The sequence below is a fragment of the Carcharhinus amblyrhynchos genome, chromosome 27 (assembly GCF_965287045.1).
Source record: "Carcharhinus amblyrhynchos chromosome 27, sCarAmb.v2.hapA, whole genome shotgun sequence".
NCBI lineage: Eukaryota > Metazoa > Chordata > Chondrichthyes > Carcharhiniformes > Carcharhinidae > Carcharhinus > Carcharhinus amblyrhynchos.
Genome location: NC_137350.1, coordinates 6236456 through 6255970, shown reverse-complemented (window position 1 = coordinate 6255970; position 19515 = coordinate 6236456). Strand labels below are relative to the sequence as shown.

The 19515-nt window shown below is 41.5% G+C and overlaps 1 protein-coding gene across 3 annotated transcripts in view; it reads left to right on the top strand.

Moving 5' to 3' along the window:
- map3k3 (mitogen-activated protein kinase kinase kinase 3) overlaps positions 1 to 19515 on the top strand; it is a 120088-nt gene that overhangs the window by 15046 nt on the left and 85527 nt on the right. For all 3 annotated transcript variants that reach the window (XR_013889564.1, XM_080213945.1, XM_080213946.1), the window contains 3 exons: positions 1800 to 1879; positions 11601 to 11722; positions 11841 to 11881. Coding sequence is in view for 2 of the 3 variants with exons in the window: in XM_080213945.1 (XP_080070071.1) it covers positions 1876 to 1879; positions 11601 to 11722; positions 11841 to 11881 (167 nt within the window). In the remaining variant the exon portion in view is untranslated. The remainder of the gene's footprint in view (positions 1 to 1799; positions 1880 to 11600; positions 11723 to 11840; positions 11882 to 19515) is intronic.

Sequence of the window (19515 nt, the reverse complement as noted above, 5' to 3'; positions counted from 1 at the left end):
AGTTAAAATGAGGTCACATTGGAAAATCATTGCGAAGCCCTGCTGGAATCTTTTGCCCTGCTTCATGTGTACGTAATCTAGCAAAGTCATGTGCTGCTGTTAGTATGGATGCCATCCTGTACTACACACTTCCCAATGTTTTGTCTGCTCTGACCCCATTTGAAGTTTGGAAATTGTCATGACCCCAGAGTGTGTGCCAAGTGGAGAGATAGAGCTGAGAAAGTCGAGGAATGGCGGAGAGCTATCAGTGTGGGGAAATTGGGTAAACTGAGGGGATTTAAAATAAAAAGGATGTAGCTTCTCACTGGCTCTTTTGGAGCAGGAATCAGGCCTCAAAGATTGGTCAGTTCGGCTACGCTTACCATAAGAGAATGAGGATTTAAGGAGTCATTGCAGCTGTTATACGCAATCTGACTCCATGGCAACCATTGCTGTCTCAGAGCCCACAACCCCAACATTCCATCTGGATCACAACCCGTAGTTTGGGAAACCCTGCCCTAATTACATTGAATGTAGAAATTTGGTAATTTGATATTGGTCTATACTGCCTTGTTGGTAATAGAAAGTAAAGAAAGCTAATGTCTCTACTCATTTGAAGTCTGATAATTCCACCCTTTTGAAGTGGCCTGGAAGATTTGTTTCCACGACAGATCAGAAGTGCTATGATTGCATAATACCTGACCACAAAATAATTTCAGAACTTTTTGTCTTCAGTCACTATCGCCCCTGGATTTAGAATCTGCTACTGCTCTGGTAGGTTGGTTCCTGGCTGTATTTAGAGATCATTGTGTCATGGAATGTTCTGTGGATCAAAAAATAGTGCCTCTCTGAAGTTAATTTATGCTAGAGCTACTTTGAAGAAACTTTTCTACAAACAGTTGTCCACCCCGTTCTGCTTAGTGTTATGCACTTTGTTCCAGTCTCTGTTTTAATGAGAAGAGGGATTGTTTGCGCACTCAAGTCAAACCCTGCTCCCATTTGTCTGGAAGATCAGGTTGAAAAGCTGTGTGAATTCAAGAGCTGACAGTTAATGGGGGTCAGCTTTGTGCAAATCCACCCATGCAGATTTGCTTACTGAGCCTGGATTCCATGTGTAAGGAGCCCCTGTGGGGATAATTTAACAGATATGTTGGCCCTGTGCAAAGTATATTACCACTTTGAGGGTCCTATACAATTTGTCCAGGCGCACAGAGGCTTGTTAAGGGACCCCGGATTGCAACAGATTTACTTGCACTCTATTTTCTTGTGACATTTATTTTATTAACTGTTAAATGCAGCAATCTACCTTGGGCTTTCTAATAAAGGTTCAGCTGGTTGTGAAACTTACGGTGTCTTGTGGCTGAGGAGGTTGCTTCTAATCAGTAGTCAGTGAAGATGTGAAGCGGTCTCTGGCACTGTAACCACAGACAAACGGAAGTATTCCAAAGAATGGAAGTGTTGGTTTTGCTGACCCACTGTTAGGACTTAGCCGAGCCTATTTGGCTATTTGCCTGTTTGCCAGTTAACAAATGTTGCTCACCACTTGGTCAGACTGCAAAAATAGCCTGGCTAGAAACTGACCAGTCCAAATTTTGATTTTAAAACTAATTGTTAATAGGTGCTGGAGAAGAGCACACAAAAAGATCCCATCAATCCAGATATGCTTTGCTTTTTCAGATAGCTTATTAAATATTTGGGGGATTAAATCTAACTAAACTAAATTAAATTGCTATAAATCAACTTGAAACCAAACTTGCTGGTATTTTGAAATATAAGATTGTCATTTGTTTAATTCAGTATTTTGCCTGTTCTCTTCATAGTTGCCATAGATGACTGTTGAGCAGAGGAAATTCTGCCCAGACTTGAACTGAATTTACAGCGTTGCCTGCTGCAAACATGGGTAAGTGAATTCTCTTCCAGAACCAGTTTGACAACTCAGTAGGCCATTCATTTTGATGTGGAACTGACCTTAGCAAGAGATTGGGTTATCAGTCAGGATCTTTAAGCAAATCATGCCACCCCCCCATGTTTCGAGTGTGGTATGCTAACAGTGATGGTGTTACTTTAAAAAACAATCCTCTTACACCTCCCCACCTCCCAAACCCAACTTAAAACCATTAATAAGACCAAGTCCACAAAACACCAGCAGTTATTAAGTGTGTAAGTCTTTTTTTGTGCATAGGAGGAGTTGGTGAGTTATCTGGGTCATTACAGCCAGATCATCTTCCTACATCTGAGCCAGAAAGAGAAGGAATGGATATTCTTTCTCTTATTTGCCCCCTCCCTCTTCCAAGAATTGAAACCAAATATGGTGATCAACCACAAAAACAAAAATGCTGCAAAAACTTAGCAGGTCTGACAGCATCTGTGGAGAGAGACTCAAACTGTTGGTTCAATTCTATGTAACCCTTCATCAGGTCATCTTGACTTGATAGGCTCCAAAGAGCAAAACGTAGAATCGTTGTGGGTGGAGATAAGAAATAGTAAGGGGAGGAAGACACTGGTGGGTGTGGTCTATAGGTTCCCAAATAATAACTTTAAGGTGGGGCGGCTATAAACAAACAAATAATTGATGAGTGCAGAAACGGAACGGTGATAATTATGGGGGATTTTAATCTGCATATTGATTGGATGACCCAAGTCAGACGCGGTGGGCTTGAGGAAGAGTTCTTGGAATGCTGTAGGGATAGTTTCCTTGAACAGTATGTGACGGAACCTACGAGGGAGCGAGCTATCTTAGATCTGGTGTTGTGTAACGAGGCAGGTAGAATTAGGGATCTTCTTGTGAGGGATCCTCTTGGGACAAGTGATCATAGTATGGTTGAATTTTTGATGCAGATGGAGGATGAGAAAGTAGGGTCCCAAACCTGTGTCCTCTGTTTGAACAGAAGGGAGTATGATGGGATGAGAGCGGAATTGGCGAATGTAGGTTGGGGGCGCAGATTGGTTGGTAGGACGACTGAGGAACAGTGGAGCATTTTTAAGGAGATCTTTTTCGGTACTCAGCAGAAATATATTCCGATGGTAAAGAAGGCTGTAGGAGAAGGGATAACTAGCCATAGTTATCTAAGGAAATAAAGGAGAGTACTAAATTAAAAGCTGATGCGTTCAGAGTGGCTAAAAATAGTGGGCGATTAGAAGATTGGGAAAAATTTAAAAATCAACAAAGAATGACTAAGAAGGTGATAAACAAAGGAAAGGTAAACTATGAAGCTAAGCTAGCACTAAATATAAAAAAGGACAGTAAAAGTTTTTACAAATATATAAAGAGGAGGAGGCTGGCTAGAGTGAATGTTGGTCCCTTAGAGGATGAGAGAGGGGATTTAGTGGTGGGAGATGAGGAAATGGCTGAGGCTTTAAATAAGTTTTTTGCCTCGGTCTTCACAGAGGAGGACACGAATAGTTTGCCAGATCTTAAAGATAGAAGGATGGTAGGAGTTGAGGGCCTGAATGCAATTACTGTCACTAGAGAGGTAGTGCTTGATAGACCAATGGGACTGAAAGTGAACAAGTCCCCAGGACTGGGTGGAATGCATCCCAGGATTCTGAAAAAAATGACAGAGGTGATAGTGGATGCCTTAGTAATTATTTATCAAAATTCGCTGGATTCCAGGGGAGTGCTGGAAGATTGGAAAACGGCTAATGTTACACCGCTGTTTAAAAAAGGTAGCAGACAAAAGGCAGGGAATTATAGGCCAGATAGTTTAACGTCGGTAGTTGGAAAAATGCTAGAATCCGTCATTAAAGAAGAAATAGCAAGGCACCTAGAAAAGAATGGTTTGGTCAAGCAGACGCATCACGGATTCGTTAAGAGGAAGTCATGTTTGACGAATTTATTGGATTTCTATGAGGATGTGACTAGTGTGGTAGGCAGAGGGGAACCGGTGGATGTGGTGTTTTTAGATTTCCAAAAGGCGTTTAATAAGGTGCCTCATAAAAGGTTGCTGCAGAAGGTTAGGGTGCACGGAGTTGGGGGTAAGGTGTTAGCGTGGATAGAGGATTGGCTGTCTAATAGGAAACAGAGTTGGTATCAATGGGTGCTATTCTGGTTGGCAGTTGGTGACTAGTGGAGTGCCGCAGGGATTGGTGCTGGGGCCTCAACTATTTATTATTTACATAGATGATCTGGAGGAGGGGGCTGAGTGTAGGGTGACGAAATTTGCTGATGACACAAAGATGAGTGGAAAAGCAAATTGCGTGGAGGGTGTGGAAAGTCTGCAGAGAGATCTGGATAGGCTGAGCGAGTGGGCGAGGACCTGGCAGATGGAGTACAATGTTAGCAAGTGTGAGGTTATCCACTTTGGCAGAAATAATAGTAGGAGGGATTATTATTTAAAAGGCGAAAAGCTGCAGCATGCTACAGTGCAGAGGGACCTGGGAGTCCTTGTGCACAAGTCGCAAAAACCCAGTCTGCAGGTGCAGCAGGTGATCAAGAAGGCGAATGGAATGTTGGCCTTTATAGCGAGGGGGATAGAATATAAAAGTAGGGAGGTCTTGCTGCAACTGTACAGGGTACTGGTGAGGCCACAGCTGGAGTTATGTGCGCAGTTTTGGTCGCCGCACTTGCACAAGGATATATTGGCTTTGGAGGGAGTGCAGAGGAGGTTCACTAGGCTGATACCGGAGATGAGGGGGTTGGACTATGAAGAGAGACTAAATAGACTAGGTCTGTACTCGTTGGAGTTTAGAAGGCTGATGGGGGAATCTTACAGAGACGTATAAGATAATGAAGGGGATGGATAGGGTAGAGGTAGAGAGATTCTTCTCGCTTCGAAAGGATAGCAGGACTAGAGGGCACAGCCTCAAGATAAGGGTGGGACAGTTTAGATCAGAGTTGAAGAGGAACTTCTTCACTCAAAGGGTGGTGAGTGTCTGGAATTCTCTGCCTGTTGAAGTGGTGGAGGCTACCTCGCTAAATATGTTTAAGTCACGGGTAGATAGGTTTCTGATAGACAGGGGAATTAAGGGTTATGGGGGGGAAAGTGGAACTGATCCACTTCAGATCAGCCATGATCTTATTGAATGGCGGGGCAGGCTCGAAGGACTAGATGGCCTATTCATGCTCCTATTTCTTATGTTCTTATGACTCTCTCTCCACTGATGCTGTCAGACCTGCTGAGATTTTCCAGCATCTTTCTGGTTGTTTCAGATTCCAGCATCCGCAATATTTTGCGTTTTTCACAGTGATCAATCAACTTAGAGTCTAGATTTAACTGAATTCCTGTTGGTCTATATACTCTATATGCTTAGCTCTGTATGGTTAGCAAGTAGCCTTTGCTCTAACTTAGCAAGTTCCTGTAGACTCATTTAGCTAAGCGCTCAATGCTGCTATAGAAAATGACAATATGGTTATCATGTGATGGTGACATCTAGTGTGATGTAGGGCTGCCTTCATGAAATCCATTTTATGCATTTGAGATGGACTGAATACAGGATCACAGATAGAAATGAATTATTTAAACTTTGGTACTGTCATGCATCTTGCAGGGAGCATTTATCTCAATTTTTTGCATTGCATGTTCCTCTCTTCCAACTGCCAATTAATTCCCTTGGCTAGAGGGCTTACTGAGCTCCTCCCATCCTTTTTGCTTGATTGGTGGTGTGTGTGTGTGATTATGCCTGACTTTCCTGTTCACACATAACCTGGACAAAGAATTTGGGAAATTGGAGATGGTAAATTTTCACTTGGTGCCAATCAGTTTACCCTTTGATTTTCTTGCCCTGTACAGTTTGCAAAGACAATCAACAATCAATTGTCCATAATTAGCCTTCCTGCTTCCGAAAGTCTGGTAATTTAGTCATCTGACTGTACAGTTTAGGGTGATCACAGTGACAGCAACTTGCATTTTCTCAGGCAGGATTTCCCAAACCATTCAAGCCACAAAACTCGATTGACCTTCCAAGAGTACTGAAGGAACATTAGAGAAAGCTTTTTATTGTGTTGAAGAGCCAAACACACTAAAAGATAAATTTGAGGCAATGGGTACAAACATAAAAAGTCCTAATTTATCAAAGTTTTTTTTTCTATTTCTGTATGTATACGGTTACTATAATTTAAAAGTTCTCTTGTTTAAAAAAAATGTTCTTGGGTCTCGCCTTATAATTTTTTAATGGGCTCAAATGGGAAGAGTGCTGTTGGAATGCTGGATTCTCAAATTGCACACGTGTTTCCCCTCACTCTGCCCCTCACTCTGCCCCTCACTCTGCCCCTCACTCTGCCCCTCACTCTGCCCCTCACTCTGCCCCTCACTCTGCCCCTCACTCTGCCCCTCACTCTGCCCCTCACCTCTCCTTGCTAAATGTCCATAATTAGCTTTCCTACTTCAGAGAGTATGGTAATTTGTCATCGTTTAGGAAAGGAAGTAACTTAATTTTTGAGCATGTGGTCCAACAGACAGGTTCAGGCTTCTGGAAGTCAGCAATTAATTATGTAAATATTGTACTCTAAATCAGGTTATGGGGAGAGCGGGCCATTAAAGAAATGGCAGAGTAAATATAATTGTGCCTCAGAGGGGACTGATCCACCAGTTCATTAATAAATGTGAATAAGTGCAACTCATTCAGGTTTCAGGGCAAGCAGGAGGAGTCCAAAATTAGATGCCATTTATATAAAATTGCAAATTAATTATATTGTATCCTGAACACTCGTAACTGGGCTTCAGAGAGCAGGGCAGCCAATCATTACTTAATCCTCTTATTTCACATCATTGCTGCTGTGTCATTTGCACTTACAACACCACAAGGCAATCTGCTATTGTGTTAGTACTCAAATATTCCCTTTGTTATTTAGTAGTTTTTCCTCAAATGCTGTAATTGAAGAATGCCTTAGAAAATGCATTGTCCAATATTTACAAAGTTAATACTAATTTTTGCTGCAGTAGTTTGATTTCTAATAAAACATTTTGAGCATGTTGTGTGCAGTCCTTAAACCGCCCCAACTGCTCCTATCGTTTGATCAGTAAAGGCACAGATTGCTGTAACAGCTGTGCACAGCCATCCCCTTTTGGGTCACTCGAGACTTGTTGGGAAGGCATGACAGTGCAAGATGTCAACTGAGTGACAGACAAGTGAGGTGGCAGGACCTGAAGATTCAAACAAAGGCACATCCTGGCTGGCGGAAGCGCAGCTGTTGTGTATACTATGACACGTGCACATTTCTGCAAGGCTACGTCAGGCCTGACAATCAGGGCATGGACTGTTCCCTCTTTTTAAAAGTCTTAGTTTACTTTGAGAATTTCCATTTTTACATGCTATTTCTGAATGGATAGAAAGCTGTTGCTCCAGTTATAGCAAACTACGTACATGCTCACAGTGCAGGTTAAACGGAGAGTAAGTTACCTTCTACATTCCCCCAACAAATACTTCCAGGGTAGGTGCAGCATGGATTAGAAATGGCACAAAATTATTCCTGCACTGTTCCTGCAAATTGTTTGCTCTTCAGCAATCTGTAGGGAGGAGAGAAGCTTACAAGTGTGACCTGGTGGTGTTCGCCTCCATCCAATAAAGGGCACTTGATTGATTATTTTGAGCAGCAGTATTGCTGAAACTGAGAACAGAAGTGGCACACTCTCTCCATCTGCTGATGCTGCATTAGACCTGGGCCTGTTTTCTTGTCATGTTTTTATTCTCAAATCCATGCATGCACTTTGAGATCAATGTGCGAGCTGTTTCATGTGTAATTTCAGAACAGTATTCCACTGAAGTGAAATATTCTGATCATGCTATGTTGATTTCTATTGACTGCTAGAATCATTGTTCATCTTTCAGCTGTTATAAATCATTTTAATGAAGCATCTATGTAGTGCATTAACATACAAGAAAAATGTTATAGTTAGCAAGAAAGATTCAACATTCTTGGGCTCATTTCCATAGGAAAAATAAGGTTCAGAGGTGACCTGATAGAATTGGAAAACCTCAATTGGTCTACTGGAAGACTTCAACCAGTCCATGTCATCACAATTATCATATGTGTATTTAAGGAGAAGACATTTACAATATGACAACTTCTTATTTAGAATCAATGGAATCTCAGATTATTTTTTCAGAATGTTTAAATGATTCCACTGCTTTGAGTCATTCCTGGCACAAAGGAAGATGCTTGTAGTTATTGGAGATCAATCATTTCAGTTCCAAGGCATCACTGCACGAGTTCCTCAGAGTAGTGTCCTAGGCCCAACCATCTTCAACTGCCTCATCAATGACCTTCCTTCCATCATAAGTTTGCTACAATTGTAATTCTTTGGGTAATAAAAAAATACTGGTCCATGTGACCTGGTGACCCTTAATCTGGGAGCAGTACCAGCAAGAAGGAAGTTAAGATACAGAGGCTGTGTTCAGCCAGACTCAAAAGCTGAAGAAGTTGATCAGTGCACAGATGCAGACACAAAAGACAAACAAAGATTCCTGTTGTAAAGAGAAAAGGGAAGCTGTAGCAGAGGGGAGAACAGAGAAGGCACATTTACAAGGATCTGTTTGTGTGTGCGAAAGAGAGATGCAGTTAATCAGGACAGAAAGCCAAAGACAGTGTTAGAACACATTGTGAATTGAACCATTTTACTGCTGCTGTTTTGCCAGAACCGATCAGACCGATTTAATGGGGTCTGTTAAAGAGGTTGGATTAAGGATACTCTAGGGAATCAGTACCATCAGGACTGTCATGAACCTAGTGATGGAAATTCTGCAGGAGTGTGCCAATCAGGTGCCAACCATCTGCAGAGTCCTGTAATGGAGTATGGCTGCCAGTGAACACAACTTGGGGCTCAATTAATTGAGTGGGAATGGAAGATGAGAGATACCAGAGGTAGAGTTAGAAAGTGTGCACAGTGCCACATATCTGCAGGGAGAAATGCGGGTGTTGTGGCTGTGTAGATGTATCTTTGTTGTATTTACTATTTAAAGTGAAACTTGTCTTTTTATTTGAAGCATCATTTGGCAGTTAATTCATGTTTAATTTGCATTAGTTCTGATTCTAACAGATTTAACAGATGAGGAGAAATTACTTCTCTATAAGGTCATGAATCTGCGGAATGCACTACCTCAGCACAGTGGGTGCTAGGGAATTGAGTACATTTAAGGAGGAGATAGACATTTTTAATTAGTAAAGGGTTGAAAAGGGTTGTGGAGAATGGACAAGAAAGTGGAACTGAGGCCAAGATATGATCAGCCATAATTGTATTGAATGGTGGAGCAGGCTCGAGACACTGAACTGTCTACTCTTGCTCCTAGTTCATATGAAGCCCTCTGGAGGCTTGACCCCATCCAGGCCAAAGCAACTGCTTGATTGGCACCACATCCACAAATATTCACTTGCTTCACCGCACAATAAGTGTGTACCGTCTATAAGATCTACTGCAGAAATTCACCAAAGCTCCTTATACAGCACCTTCCAAACCCACAACCCCTACCATCAAGAAGTCAAGGATAGCAATCACATGGAAACACCACAACTTGGAGGTTCCCCTCCAAGCCACTGAGCATCCTGACTTGAAAATATATCACTATTCCTTCACTGTCACTGACCAGGAACCTGCAACTCCCCCTCCTAACAGCACTATGGGTGTACATACACCAGATGGACTGCAGTGCTTCATGAAGGCTGCCCACCAGCACCTTCTCAAGGGCAATTAGGGGTGGGCAGTAAATGCTGGCCTAACCAGTAAGGCCCACGTTTCATGAATTAATTTTAAAAAGTGAAATCTTATCGGTGATTTCTTCATTTGGGGATCATTTGATGAATTTGGTTGTTTTGGTTTATGGTTTCCTCGAAGATTGTAAGAGTATGTGGGAGAATGGAGCAGAAGGATATATTGATAAGGTAAGGTAGAGTAGGTTGGAAGGGACGTGTATGAAGTATAACACTAACTTTTTGATTTATTATTGATATGCAGTGAAAAGTATTGTTTCTTGCATGCTATACAGACAAAGCATACCGTTCATAGTGAAGAAAAAGAAAGAGTGCAGAATGTAGTGTTACAGTCATAGCTAGGATGTATAGAAAGAGCAACTTAATGCAAGGTAGGTCCATTCAGTAGTCTGGCAGCAGGGAAGAGGCTGTTCTTAAGTCAGTTGGTATGTGACCTCAGTCTTGTGTGTCTTTTTCCCGAATGAAGAAAATGGAAGAGGGTATGTCTGAGGTGCCTGGGGCTGGCTGCTTTTCCGAGGCAGTGTGAAGTGTGGACGCTGTCAATGGATAGGAGCCTGCTTTGCGTGATAGACTGGGTTTCATTCATGACCTTTTGTATTTTCTTGTCGTCTTGGACAGAGCAGGAGCAATACCAAGCTGTGATACAACCACAAAGAATGCTTTCTAGGTGCATCTGTAGAAGTCGGTGAGAGTTGTAACGGACATGCTAAATTTCCTTAGTCTCCTGAGAAAGTAGAGGCATTGATGGGCTTTCTTAACTACAGTGTCTGCATATAGGTCAGGATAGGTTGTTGGTGATCTGGACACCTAAAAACCTGAAGCTCCTGACCATTTCTACTTCACCCCCATTGAGGTAGACAGGGGCATGCCCTCCACTACGCTTCCTGAAGTCAATGACTATCTCCTTTGTTTTGTTAACATTGAACACAGATATAATGGGCTAAATGGCTTGTCCCTGGGCTGTAAAATCCTATGTACACCAAAGAGCACAGTTGCTTTAAAACATGTCAAATTCGGGGCACCACATTTCAGAAGAGTTTCAAACCACGGAGGTTGCTGAGGAAATTTACCGAATGGTATAGTTGTCTGAAAACATTAGAGAAGTTTGAATTTCTGTTCTTACAGCCAAGAAGGTTAAGAGGGAATGTAAAGGAGTTGTTCAAAGTTATGGAAATTTTGAAGAAATTAGTTCCACTACCAGATGGGTTGGTAACTAGTGAATAACATCTGTCATAGAGAAATTGCTGAAATCTATTATTAAGCAGTTCATAACAGAGCGTTTAGAAAATCTTAATGCCACCAACCAGATTCAATGTGGTTTTGTGGGAGGGAAATTATGTTTGACAGCTTTATTGGCGTTATTTAAGGAAATAGCAAGCAGCATAGATAAAGAGAAGCCTATGGATGTGCTGCTCTTAAATTTCCATAAGGCATTTTCACATCAAAGGTCGAGAAGCTGATGGCCTATTTCTGCTCCTGATATATTTGTATCAGACTTAGATAAGATAAGAACTGAATGATGATGAGGAATTCACTGTCTGAGTACGTGGTGAAAGCAGATCAAATATTAATTTTCATTGAATCATAGAATTTCTACTGTGCAGAAAGCAGCCATTCAGCCCGTCAAGTCTGCACCAGCTCTCTAACAGAGCATCTTACCCAGACCCACCTCCCTACTCTATCCCCGTATCCCTTCCCCATACATTTACCCTGCTAATCCCCTTAACCTATACATCTTAGAACATTTAAGAGGCAACTTGGGATGGTCAATCCACCTAACCTAAGGTTATTGGGTATATATTTCTAATGGAAATATTTGTAGGGCTATGGGGAAAGTGCTGGGAATGGGACTGTTTAAATAGCTTTCACAAAGAGCTGGTACAAACATGGTGGATTTAATGACTTTCTGTGCTGTAAAATATGCTAATCATTCACAACCCTGGATTGCATTGACACTTTGATTTCATTTTTAAATCAGATGAGCAAGAAGCTTTAAAGTCCATTATGAAGGACCTGGTTGCCCTGCAAATGGGACGGAGGAGCCGAATGAGTGGCTATGACAGCGTGAAGAGCAAAGCCAGTGTCCACAGCAACAAGCAGGTGAGAGGAGCTCACGGAAATAGATCAGTTGTTAAATGTTTGAATTGAAATATCATCTCTACATGACTTTGCAAAGTCATATCTCACTTATGTAAAAAAAATTTCCATTCCATTGCAGAATGATATTCGAATAAAGTTTGAACATAATGGTGAAAGAAGGTATGTGGTGTTTTAATGTCAGTTGACTAAACCCAAGCTTTTTTTGGTGGGTTTCAGTGTATGTTCTGTATAATCTTGAATGGGAGACTGCATGTTCCCAGCTTTGCTATTTGTTCAAAAATTTAACAGATGTAATCTGCGTTAAAGTCATACAGTGCCCCATGATATGTGAAAGGCCAATGATTTGGAGGAACACTCAGCCACTGCATGTACTGTTTACAAAAATTGACATTCCTCATGGACTATAAATGGCTGACTTCACTTTGCCAATCTTTAGCATAACCCTATTGTGTTACTGAGGTTAGACTGCTGCTTTTTCTTTCAAGTTTTTTATCGAATGCAGTTCACTGTTTACTGCACTTTGTTGAGAAGGACACAAAGAGTCCGTAAAGGGCTATAGGTAGGTTAAGTGAATGAGTAAGCATTTGACAAATGGAGTACAATGTGGGAAAATGTGAGGATGTCCACTTTGGCAGGAAAAATAGAAAAGGAGAATGTTATTTAAATAGCGAGAGACTACATAATGCTGCACTGCAGAGGGATTTGGGTGACCTCTGACGTGAAATGCAAAAGTTCAGCCCGCCGGTGCAGCGAGTAATTAGGAAGGCAACTGGAATGCTGACTTCTTACAAAGGAGATGGAATATAATAATAGGTAAGTCTTGCTACGACTGTAGAGAGCATTGGTGAGACCGCACCTTGCCTTTGTGGATAGTTTTGGTCTCCTTATTTAAAGAGAGATTTACTTCATTACGGACAGTTCAGAGAAGGTTCACTCAGCTGACTCCTGGAATGAGGGTTTTGTTTGATGAGGAAAGGTTGCACAATTTTGTGACGGTGTTCATTGGAGTTCAGCAGAAAGAGACACAATCTCATTAAAAGATAAGTTTCTGAGGGGGCTTGATAGGGTAGACACTGAGAGGATGGTTCCCCTTGTGGGGGAATAGAGAACTAGGGGGCACAGTTTAAAAATATCATGGTTGCCTATTTGAGACAAGGCATCTTTGGAATTCCCCACCCCAGAGCTGTGGAGGCTAGATGATTAAATTATTCAAGGCTGAGATCATTGAATATATTCAAGGTTGCGAAAAACTGATTCTAAGATTATGAGCACAGGCGGAAAAATGAAGTTCAAGCCAAGGTCAGATCAGTCATGATTTTATTGAATGTAAAAAATCAGCTTGCTTTTTTTTTAACCATTTTTGCCCAGTATGATTAATAGCAATGACTGCTACCTCTTGATCTTTTAAACACCCTCTCCCCTCAAGCTGCATTGCAGCCTTTGCAATGCTTTACACCAGGAGTGAAATTGCATTTGAGACCTGCTGTTATTTAGGCAATAATGATGGCGGAATGCACCATCCAGTGCATTATCCATTAATATTTAATCCCTGGGAATGTTCAGTCTTGCTTCCGGTAGGAAAATCCCAGAAGTAGGATTAGAACCTGGACAATTAGGGACAGTTCCCCACTGCTGGAAGAAGAGGTGGTAAATCTGCAGCAAGTCTGTTCCCTGCTCCTAAATTGCCACCTAATACTGTTGCTGAAAATTCATTTTTATTCCAGGAGCTGCAATATTTGAAACCCAAGATGTTCTAATTATAAATAAGGCAATCTGGAATTGAAGCTACTATGTGTTTTTATAATAGACCAGTTAGAATTTCTTTAGTTCCCCCTAAAACACTGAATTAGCTTTCTAGGTGTTTATATTCATACTTACAGCCAAAGTTGACAGTGACTGAAAATTGCATTTCCACAGTGCTGGCACGCTCACCTCTGAGGTCAGAAGGTTGTAAGTTCAAGTTCCACCTTCTAAACTTAAAGACGTAATTTAAGCCAACACTTCTGGTATCTTACTGAGGTAGTGCTATCTTTCAACTCAGATTTTAAACTATCCTTTCGAGTGGATGTAAAAAGAATCTCACAGCTTTATTCAGAAGAGCTGGGAAGTTCTTCCAGTCATCATCTCGGTCAACAATGCATTTCCACTAATGTAGAACACCACATTCACTGTTTCATGCCAATTTATATAAGACTAATGGCATTGCGTCCTTTTGAAAAATTTGGATCTAGGTCGAACGAATCAATTTTAAAGCCCAATTCTGCAGAGTTGATGTTTATGGACATTTGCCAGTAAGATCAGATAAAGCTAATTGTGGAATTTCTTATCTGCAGTTGAAACTAGAAATCATCTTAACTGATGTTAGCCAAAAACAGAACTGTGGCTTGTGTGCTGCCCCCCCCCCCCCCCCCCCCCCCCCCCCCACTCCCCCCAGTCAGCATTGTGTATATGCTAGCAGTGATTTTTCTTTTTGTCATTAGTCTTGGTACATAGTTTACAATTTTCTTAGACAGGATGTGAAGCTGTGTTTGGTGTACATTGTGAATCTAATGCCTGTTTAGTACTCTAGCTCAGTAAGAGTAGGTTCTACGTTGTAACGATGCAGATACTGAGCGTTTGGTTCATAACCTCTGACCTTTGTTATGCCACAAGTAGTTTTTTGTGCAAAGATGTGTTGGGAGTGACTCCCTTCCTACCCCTTCAAACCCTTCCCCAGAAGACCTCATCAGGATTGCATGGAAATTGTCTGGGAAGTTTAAATTTATGTTGGATTATTACCCTGAACTGGGAATCATTTGATTTAAATTGCAGTCTTTGGATTGTTCCAACTGTCTTGCAGGAATAATTAGCGAGGAAAAATTAGAAGTAAAAGCACTTCTAAGTTCTTGGTTAACTATAGTACTAACCCCCTGACTCTCCACAAGAATCCTGACTGTCTCCTTTCCCCGCTCCTGTCATCTTCCCCATCCCTCCATCTGGACTACACCTCTATCCCCACCCACCCCCCACTGCTCACGCTATCGTCCAACTATCTTCCCTATGCCCCCTCAGGATCCTTGACTACCTTCACAACCTCCCATAGGACCCTGAACTACTCTTCCCCCCCTCCCCCTCCCGATTTCACCTATACTCCAACTTCCTTCACTGATTACCTGACACTTACCACCCAACGCACCCCCCCTTCCCCAATGACCGATGTCCCACCCATAATATCTGATTACCTTGCGCATTTCTCCCTGTCTTATCAAAGTAGTTGCCTACTTTGCAGCAACAAGTCTTCCTTTCCGTTAAGTCTGCCCCAGGGACTCACTGCGTTGCACCTTTGTCACGCAACCCAAGTTGGAAGGTCATGTGTGAAAGGTGCGGTTGATTTCAGTGTAAGTAAATGGTAGAGTGACAGTTGAGGGAGATTGCTAATTCATAGAAGTTATAGCCCTTTATTTCAAGTTCATTTTTGAAGCATGTGAAATTCACGACAACGTGCAAAAGGAAAACATGAAAAGGCAAGAGGGCACAAACAAAACAACATGAGGGAAGTGAGAAACATCATGAACAAAAGTACTGCATCAAAAACATACCAAACTTACAGCGTCATAATCATTTTTGCTCACTGCACATTTTATTTAATTCATTTGTAGAATCTGCCAACAGCTAGCTAGGCCTGCATTTGTTTCCATCCAAGTTAGCCATGAGAGGGTGGTGGTGTGTGCTTTCTTGAACCACTTTAATCCATGTGACATAGGTGCATTCACAATGCTGTTACGAAGGGAATAAAAGCTGATGCTTCAAGAGGCTGGATTATGAGGGATGTCAGGGGTTTTGAGAGTTCATAGTAATAACTGAAAAAAATTGATTAAGGAAGGGTGAGGTTGTGAAGGGATTTGAAAAAAAGGTCAAGAGTATTAAAATCAAGGTGTTGCTTACCCAAGGAGCTGCGAAGGGTAGAGAGTACAGGCATCATGTATGAAGTGGACTTGATGCAAGCTTGGATAGGCAGCAGAATCTTGGATGTTAAGTTTATGGGAAGCCTGCATTCAGTGCTTTGGAAAACTCCAGTGTAGGGGTAACAAAGGAATGGATGAAAGTTTCAGCAGCGGATGAGCTCAGGCAGGATAGAGTCAGTGTACAATGGAGGTAGACAGTCTTGGGGATGACACGAGTATGTGGGATAAGGTAATGAAAGAAACCCTGGAGTCCATTAAATCATTGGACTCAATGATGAGGATTTGGGACACCGCATACTTGTGGGTGGTTAAACTTCTGGCTGAATGACCTACAGCCTTGCATCTCATTATTCTTGGTACTCAGAAAAATAGAGTCATAGAAGTTTACAGCGTGGAAACAAGCCCTTCGCCCCAACTTGACCATGCCATCCTTTTTTTAAACCACTAAGCTAATCCCACATTTGGCCCATGTCCCTCTATACCATCTTACCCATATAAATGCCTAAATGCTTTTTAAAAGACAAAATTGTCCCCACTTCTACTACTACCTCTGGCAATACTTGTTTGTAAAAATCAGAAGAAAAGGGCAGACAATATTGTGGGAATGGGTGGGTGTATCTGGAGCAGTCGGATGAAATCAGGGAGGAGAATTTCAAGCCGAAAATAAAACGTGCTGGAAATGTGAAATAAAAACAGAAAACATTCTCAGCTTTTTCTGGGAATGATGAGCCATCTGTTTTTTTTCCAAGGATGCAAATTTTTCTGCATCAGCTTTGGCACATTCTGCTGGATTAGGAAATTTTCTAGGATGTGACAGACTTTAAATCAGGATTGGTGCAGATGCTATTGACTCCATAATCTCTTTATTGCAGCAACAGTAATAACATTGGGGCCTTGTCTAGAATGTGCTACGTGATGCTCAGTCATAACCATAGCAGCAGGGTTCACTACTGTTGAGATATTTTCAGAGAGTGAACAGAAAGATCGGTGCCCAAGTCATGTCAACTGCATTGTTATTTTGCCTTGGCATGTTTACTTGCATCTTTCCAGCATCCTGCAGACTTGCATTACTTAGTTTCAACCATTTTGACTATTGTCAGTGACTTCATGCAGTGTTTTCAGTGAGCCAGACAAGCAAGGTCCCAGGTTTGACTCCAGCTCTGATAAGTAGGCTGACCTCAGCCATGGCAGTAGTTGAGATGTTACAATTTATCTAAATGGCATTTGGAGCTAGGACACAGATATCCCACAACACCAGTTTAAAGACCAAACGCTGGCATCTCCACATCTGGAACTAGGGCCGGAGATGAAACATAGATGTTGTTGTAAAGTGCTTGGTGGTTGGATGGAAATGGGATTAGGCTTGTCTGTGCGTTTCCTCTGTGACTTAGAAGCAATCGGTGTTGACAATAGGATGGTCAGTGAGCAGTGTCTGTGGACACCTACCCCACCAAGAAGCTGAACGCCTTAATAAGAATTGAGAGGTGGGATTAAAATTTAAAATCAGATAATCTGACCTACTTATAATAAAGAAAACATGCATAACCTGACTTGAATATTCACAGTGTGGTCAGAACACGTTGTGTATGTTCTAATTCAGTATTTCTTCGTTTAGTAATTCAGCACTAAGTTTTGCTATAATTTGTAGACCCAATGCCACAAATGTTTTTACATAAAAGAATGTTTAGTTTGCAGTTTTCAGCGACTTGATTTAATGTGACCCAGTGCCAAGTCTGAAATACCTTGGTTGGAAAACAGTCTGACTGTTTTTCTCAATTGCTTTGTGTGTAACTATAGGACTGATCAGCTTATTTAGAGAAAAAACAAATTGGATGTTAGCGTGCAGATTGTACAGTGGCTGATGACAGTCCAGCACGAAGTTGGGAGCTATGTCTGCTTGTCACAATCATTGTGAAAAGTTTGGAAGAAAGTTGTGTAAGGATGCCAGTATCTGACCACAGAAATGTAAGGTAGACGGAAGTGACTGGGGTTCAGGAGCAACTGGAAAACAAAGCTCAGCATTGAATAGCACATGATCTGCGCACGTTGAATAGCACATGATCAGACCTTATTCTGAAGCATGTAATAATTCCTTTACTTTGAGCCCTTGCACACTAAAAACCATTACAGCGGTTAACTGCAAACTTTGTAAAGTATTAATTACCATTTGGAAATGTCAAAAGCAAATTGCCAGGAAAGAAGAGATGAAAGGGCATTGGAATGTTGGTGCTAAGTTGAACATATGCTTTGTAGTATACGTTTTTATAAGGCAAAAATAACAAAGATGGGAATTCTGATTAGTAAATTGAGCTGCGTGGTGAATCCTTGACCATGCTGTATTCATCTATCACATCTGGGTCTACTGATCTACATTAGCTGCTGGTCCAGCAATGTGGTGAATTTAAAATTTAAATCATTGTGCTCTGATCATCTGTGGCTTTGCCCTTTCCTTACTCAGCCCTAAAACACTCAGAATGACTCTTGGTTTATCCAATTCCAGCCTGCTTGGGTTTTTTCTATTGGCTGTCCTCCCTAGAGCAGTGTAGACTCTAGGTCCTGGGCCGCCTTTCGAAACTTTTCCTTAGCCTTCTCTCCCTAAGGTTATCCTTAAAACATACTACTTTGTCTAAACTTTGTCTCTAGCCCTTGAAAAAATGTATCTGCTAATTCTCCTGTGAAACATCTCAAATGCTTTCTTATGTTAGAAGTGTTACACAAATGCAAGTTGATGCTGTGTTAGCTGATTCCATCCAGAATGCTAGCAGCACTAATAGGTGGTATTAGGTTATGGAAGGAGATAATTATTTAGGATTTGCAAGAGTTGAGTGAGGATAGAATCACATTGAGCTTATTCTCTCAACCTGACGACTCTCACTGTGTGGGCTGAAATGTTCAAAGAGACAACTTGGATCAGGTATCGGAGTGTTGAGTGATTAACTTCATTCCACCAAGGCCAGGTGATGTTCTGAGGATGTTCTAACACTGTCGAGTCTTACTTTAGTAAAGACTGAGGCTTTTGGGAAAGCTGAGGAGAAAAAAATAGAAATTTTATCGCAACAGGGTTTCTTCATTCAAAAAAAAGTCAGTAATCTCCTGTTTAAAGAATTACCCTGTAAATTTTGAATACAGCAAGCTATAAGTTAGTTTATGACTTTGACTCTGTACAGGACCTTGGATTTTCCCTATTGATCACAGTAAGCATATTTCTGCATTCACATTGTAAAAGTGTAGGAGCGTAGCCTCCAAGCTATTATAGTAGCCAGCGTTCTGATTCTTGAATAAACTTCAGCTAGCAGATACCATCAGGAGATGAAGAGGAAAATTAAGTAGAATGGGGTTAGAGGATATAAATAAGGATTTGGAAAAGCCTGCCAGATTTTTTTGTACTGACTCCCAGCTCTGCAAGTCATGTGATGGGGCTGTAAAAGCACTGGCTTTATTCGGGATGTGCTAGGAGCATTTTTACAAAATGCCAGTAATAACTAGAAGTTTTAATGGCAGAGGTGTGCATGCCAACACAGTTACTGTTTTTCTTCTGCACTTTGTGATCACAATTGACAGTAACTACACCTTCACTAAGGTGCACCTAAATAAAAAACTCATAATTGTAGCAGGGATCAGAGGAAGCCGCATGACAAATGCTTCAAGCAGTATATTTTTGCCTGGGGTTTGGGAGGGTGTGAGAGAATGTGTAATGGTGAGCATTGTGTGGGACCCAGGGCTGATAGTGTGTGCAACATGAGCCTCTGGGGTAATTCGTCATTGGCATGAATATAGTCCTAATCTCCATCAGTTCTCTTCATCCATATAATGTGTTCCGCTTTCCTTATGGTGCATTTCTGATGTCGG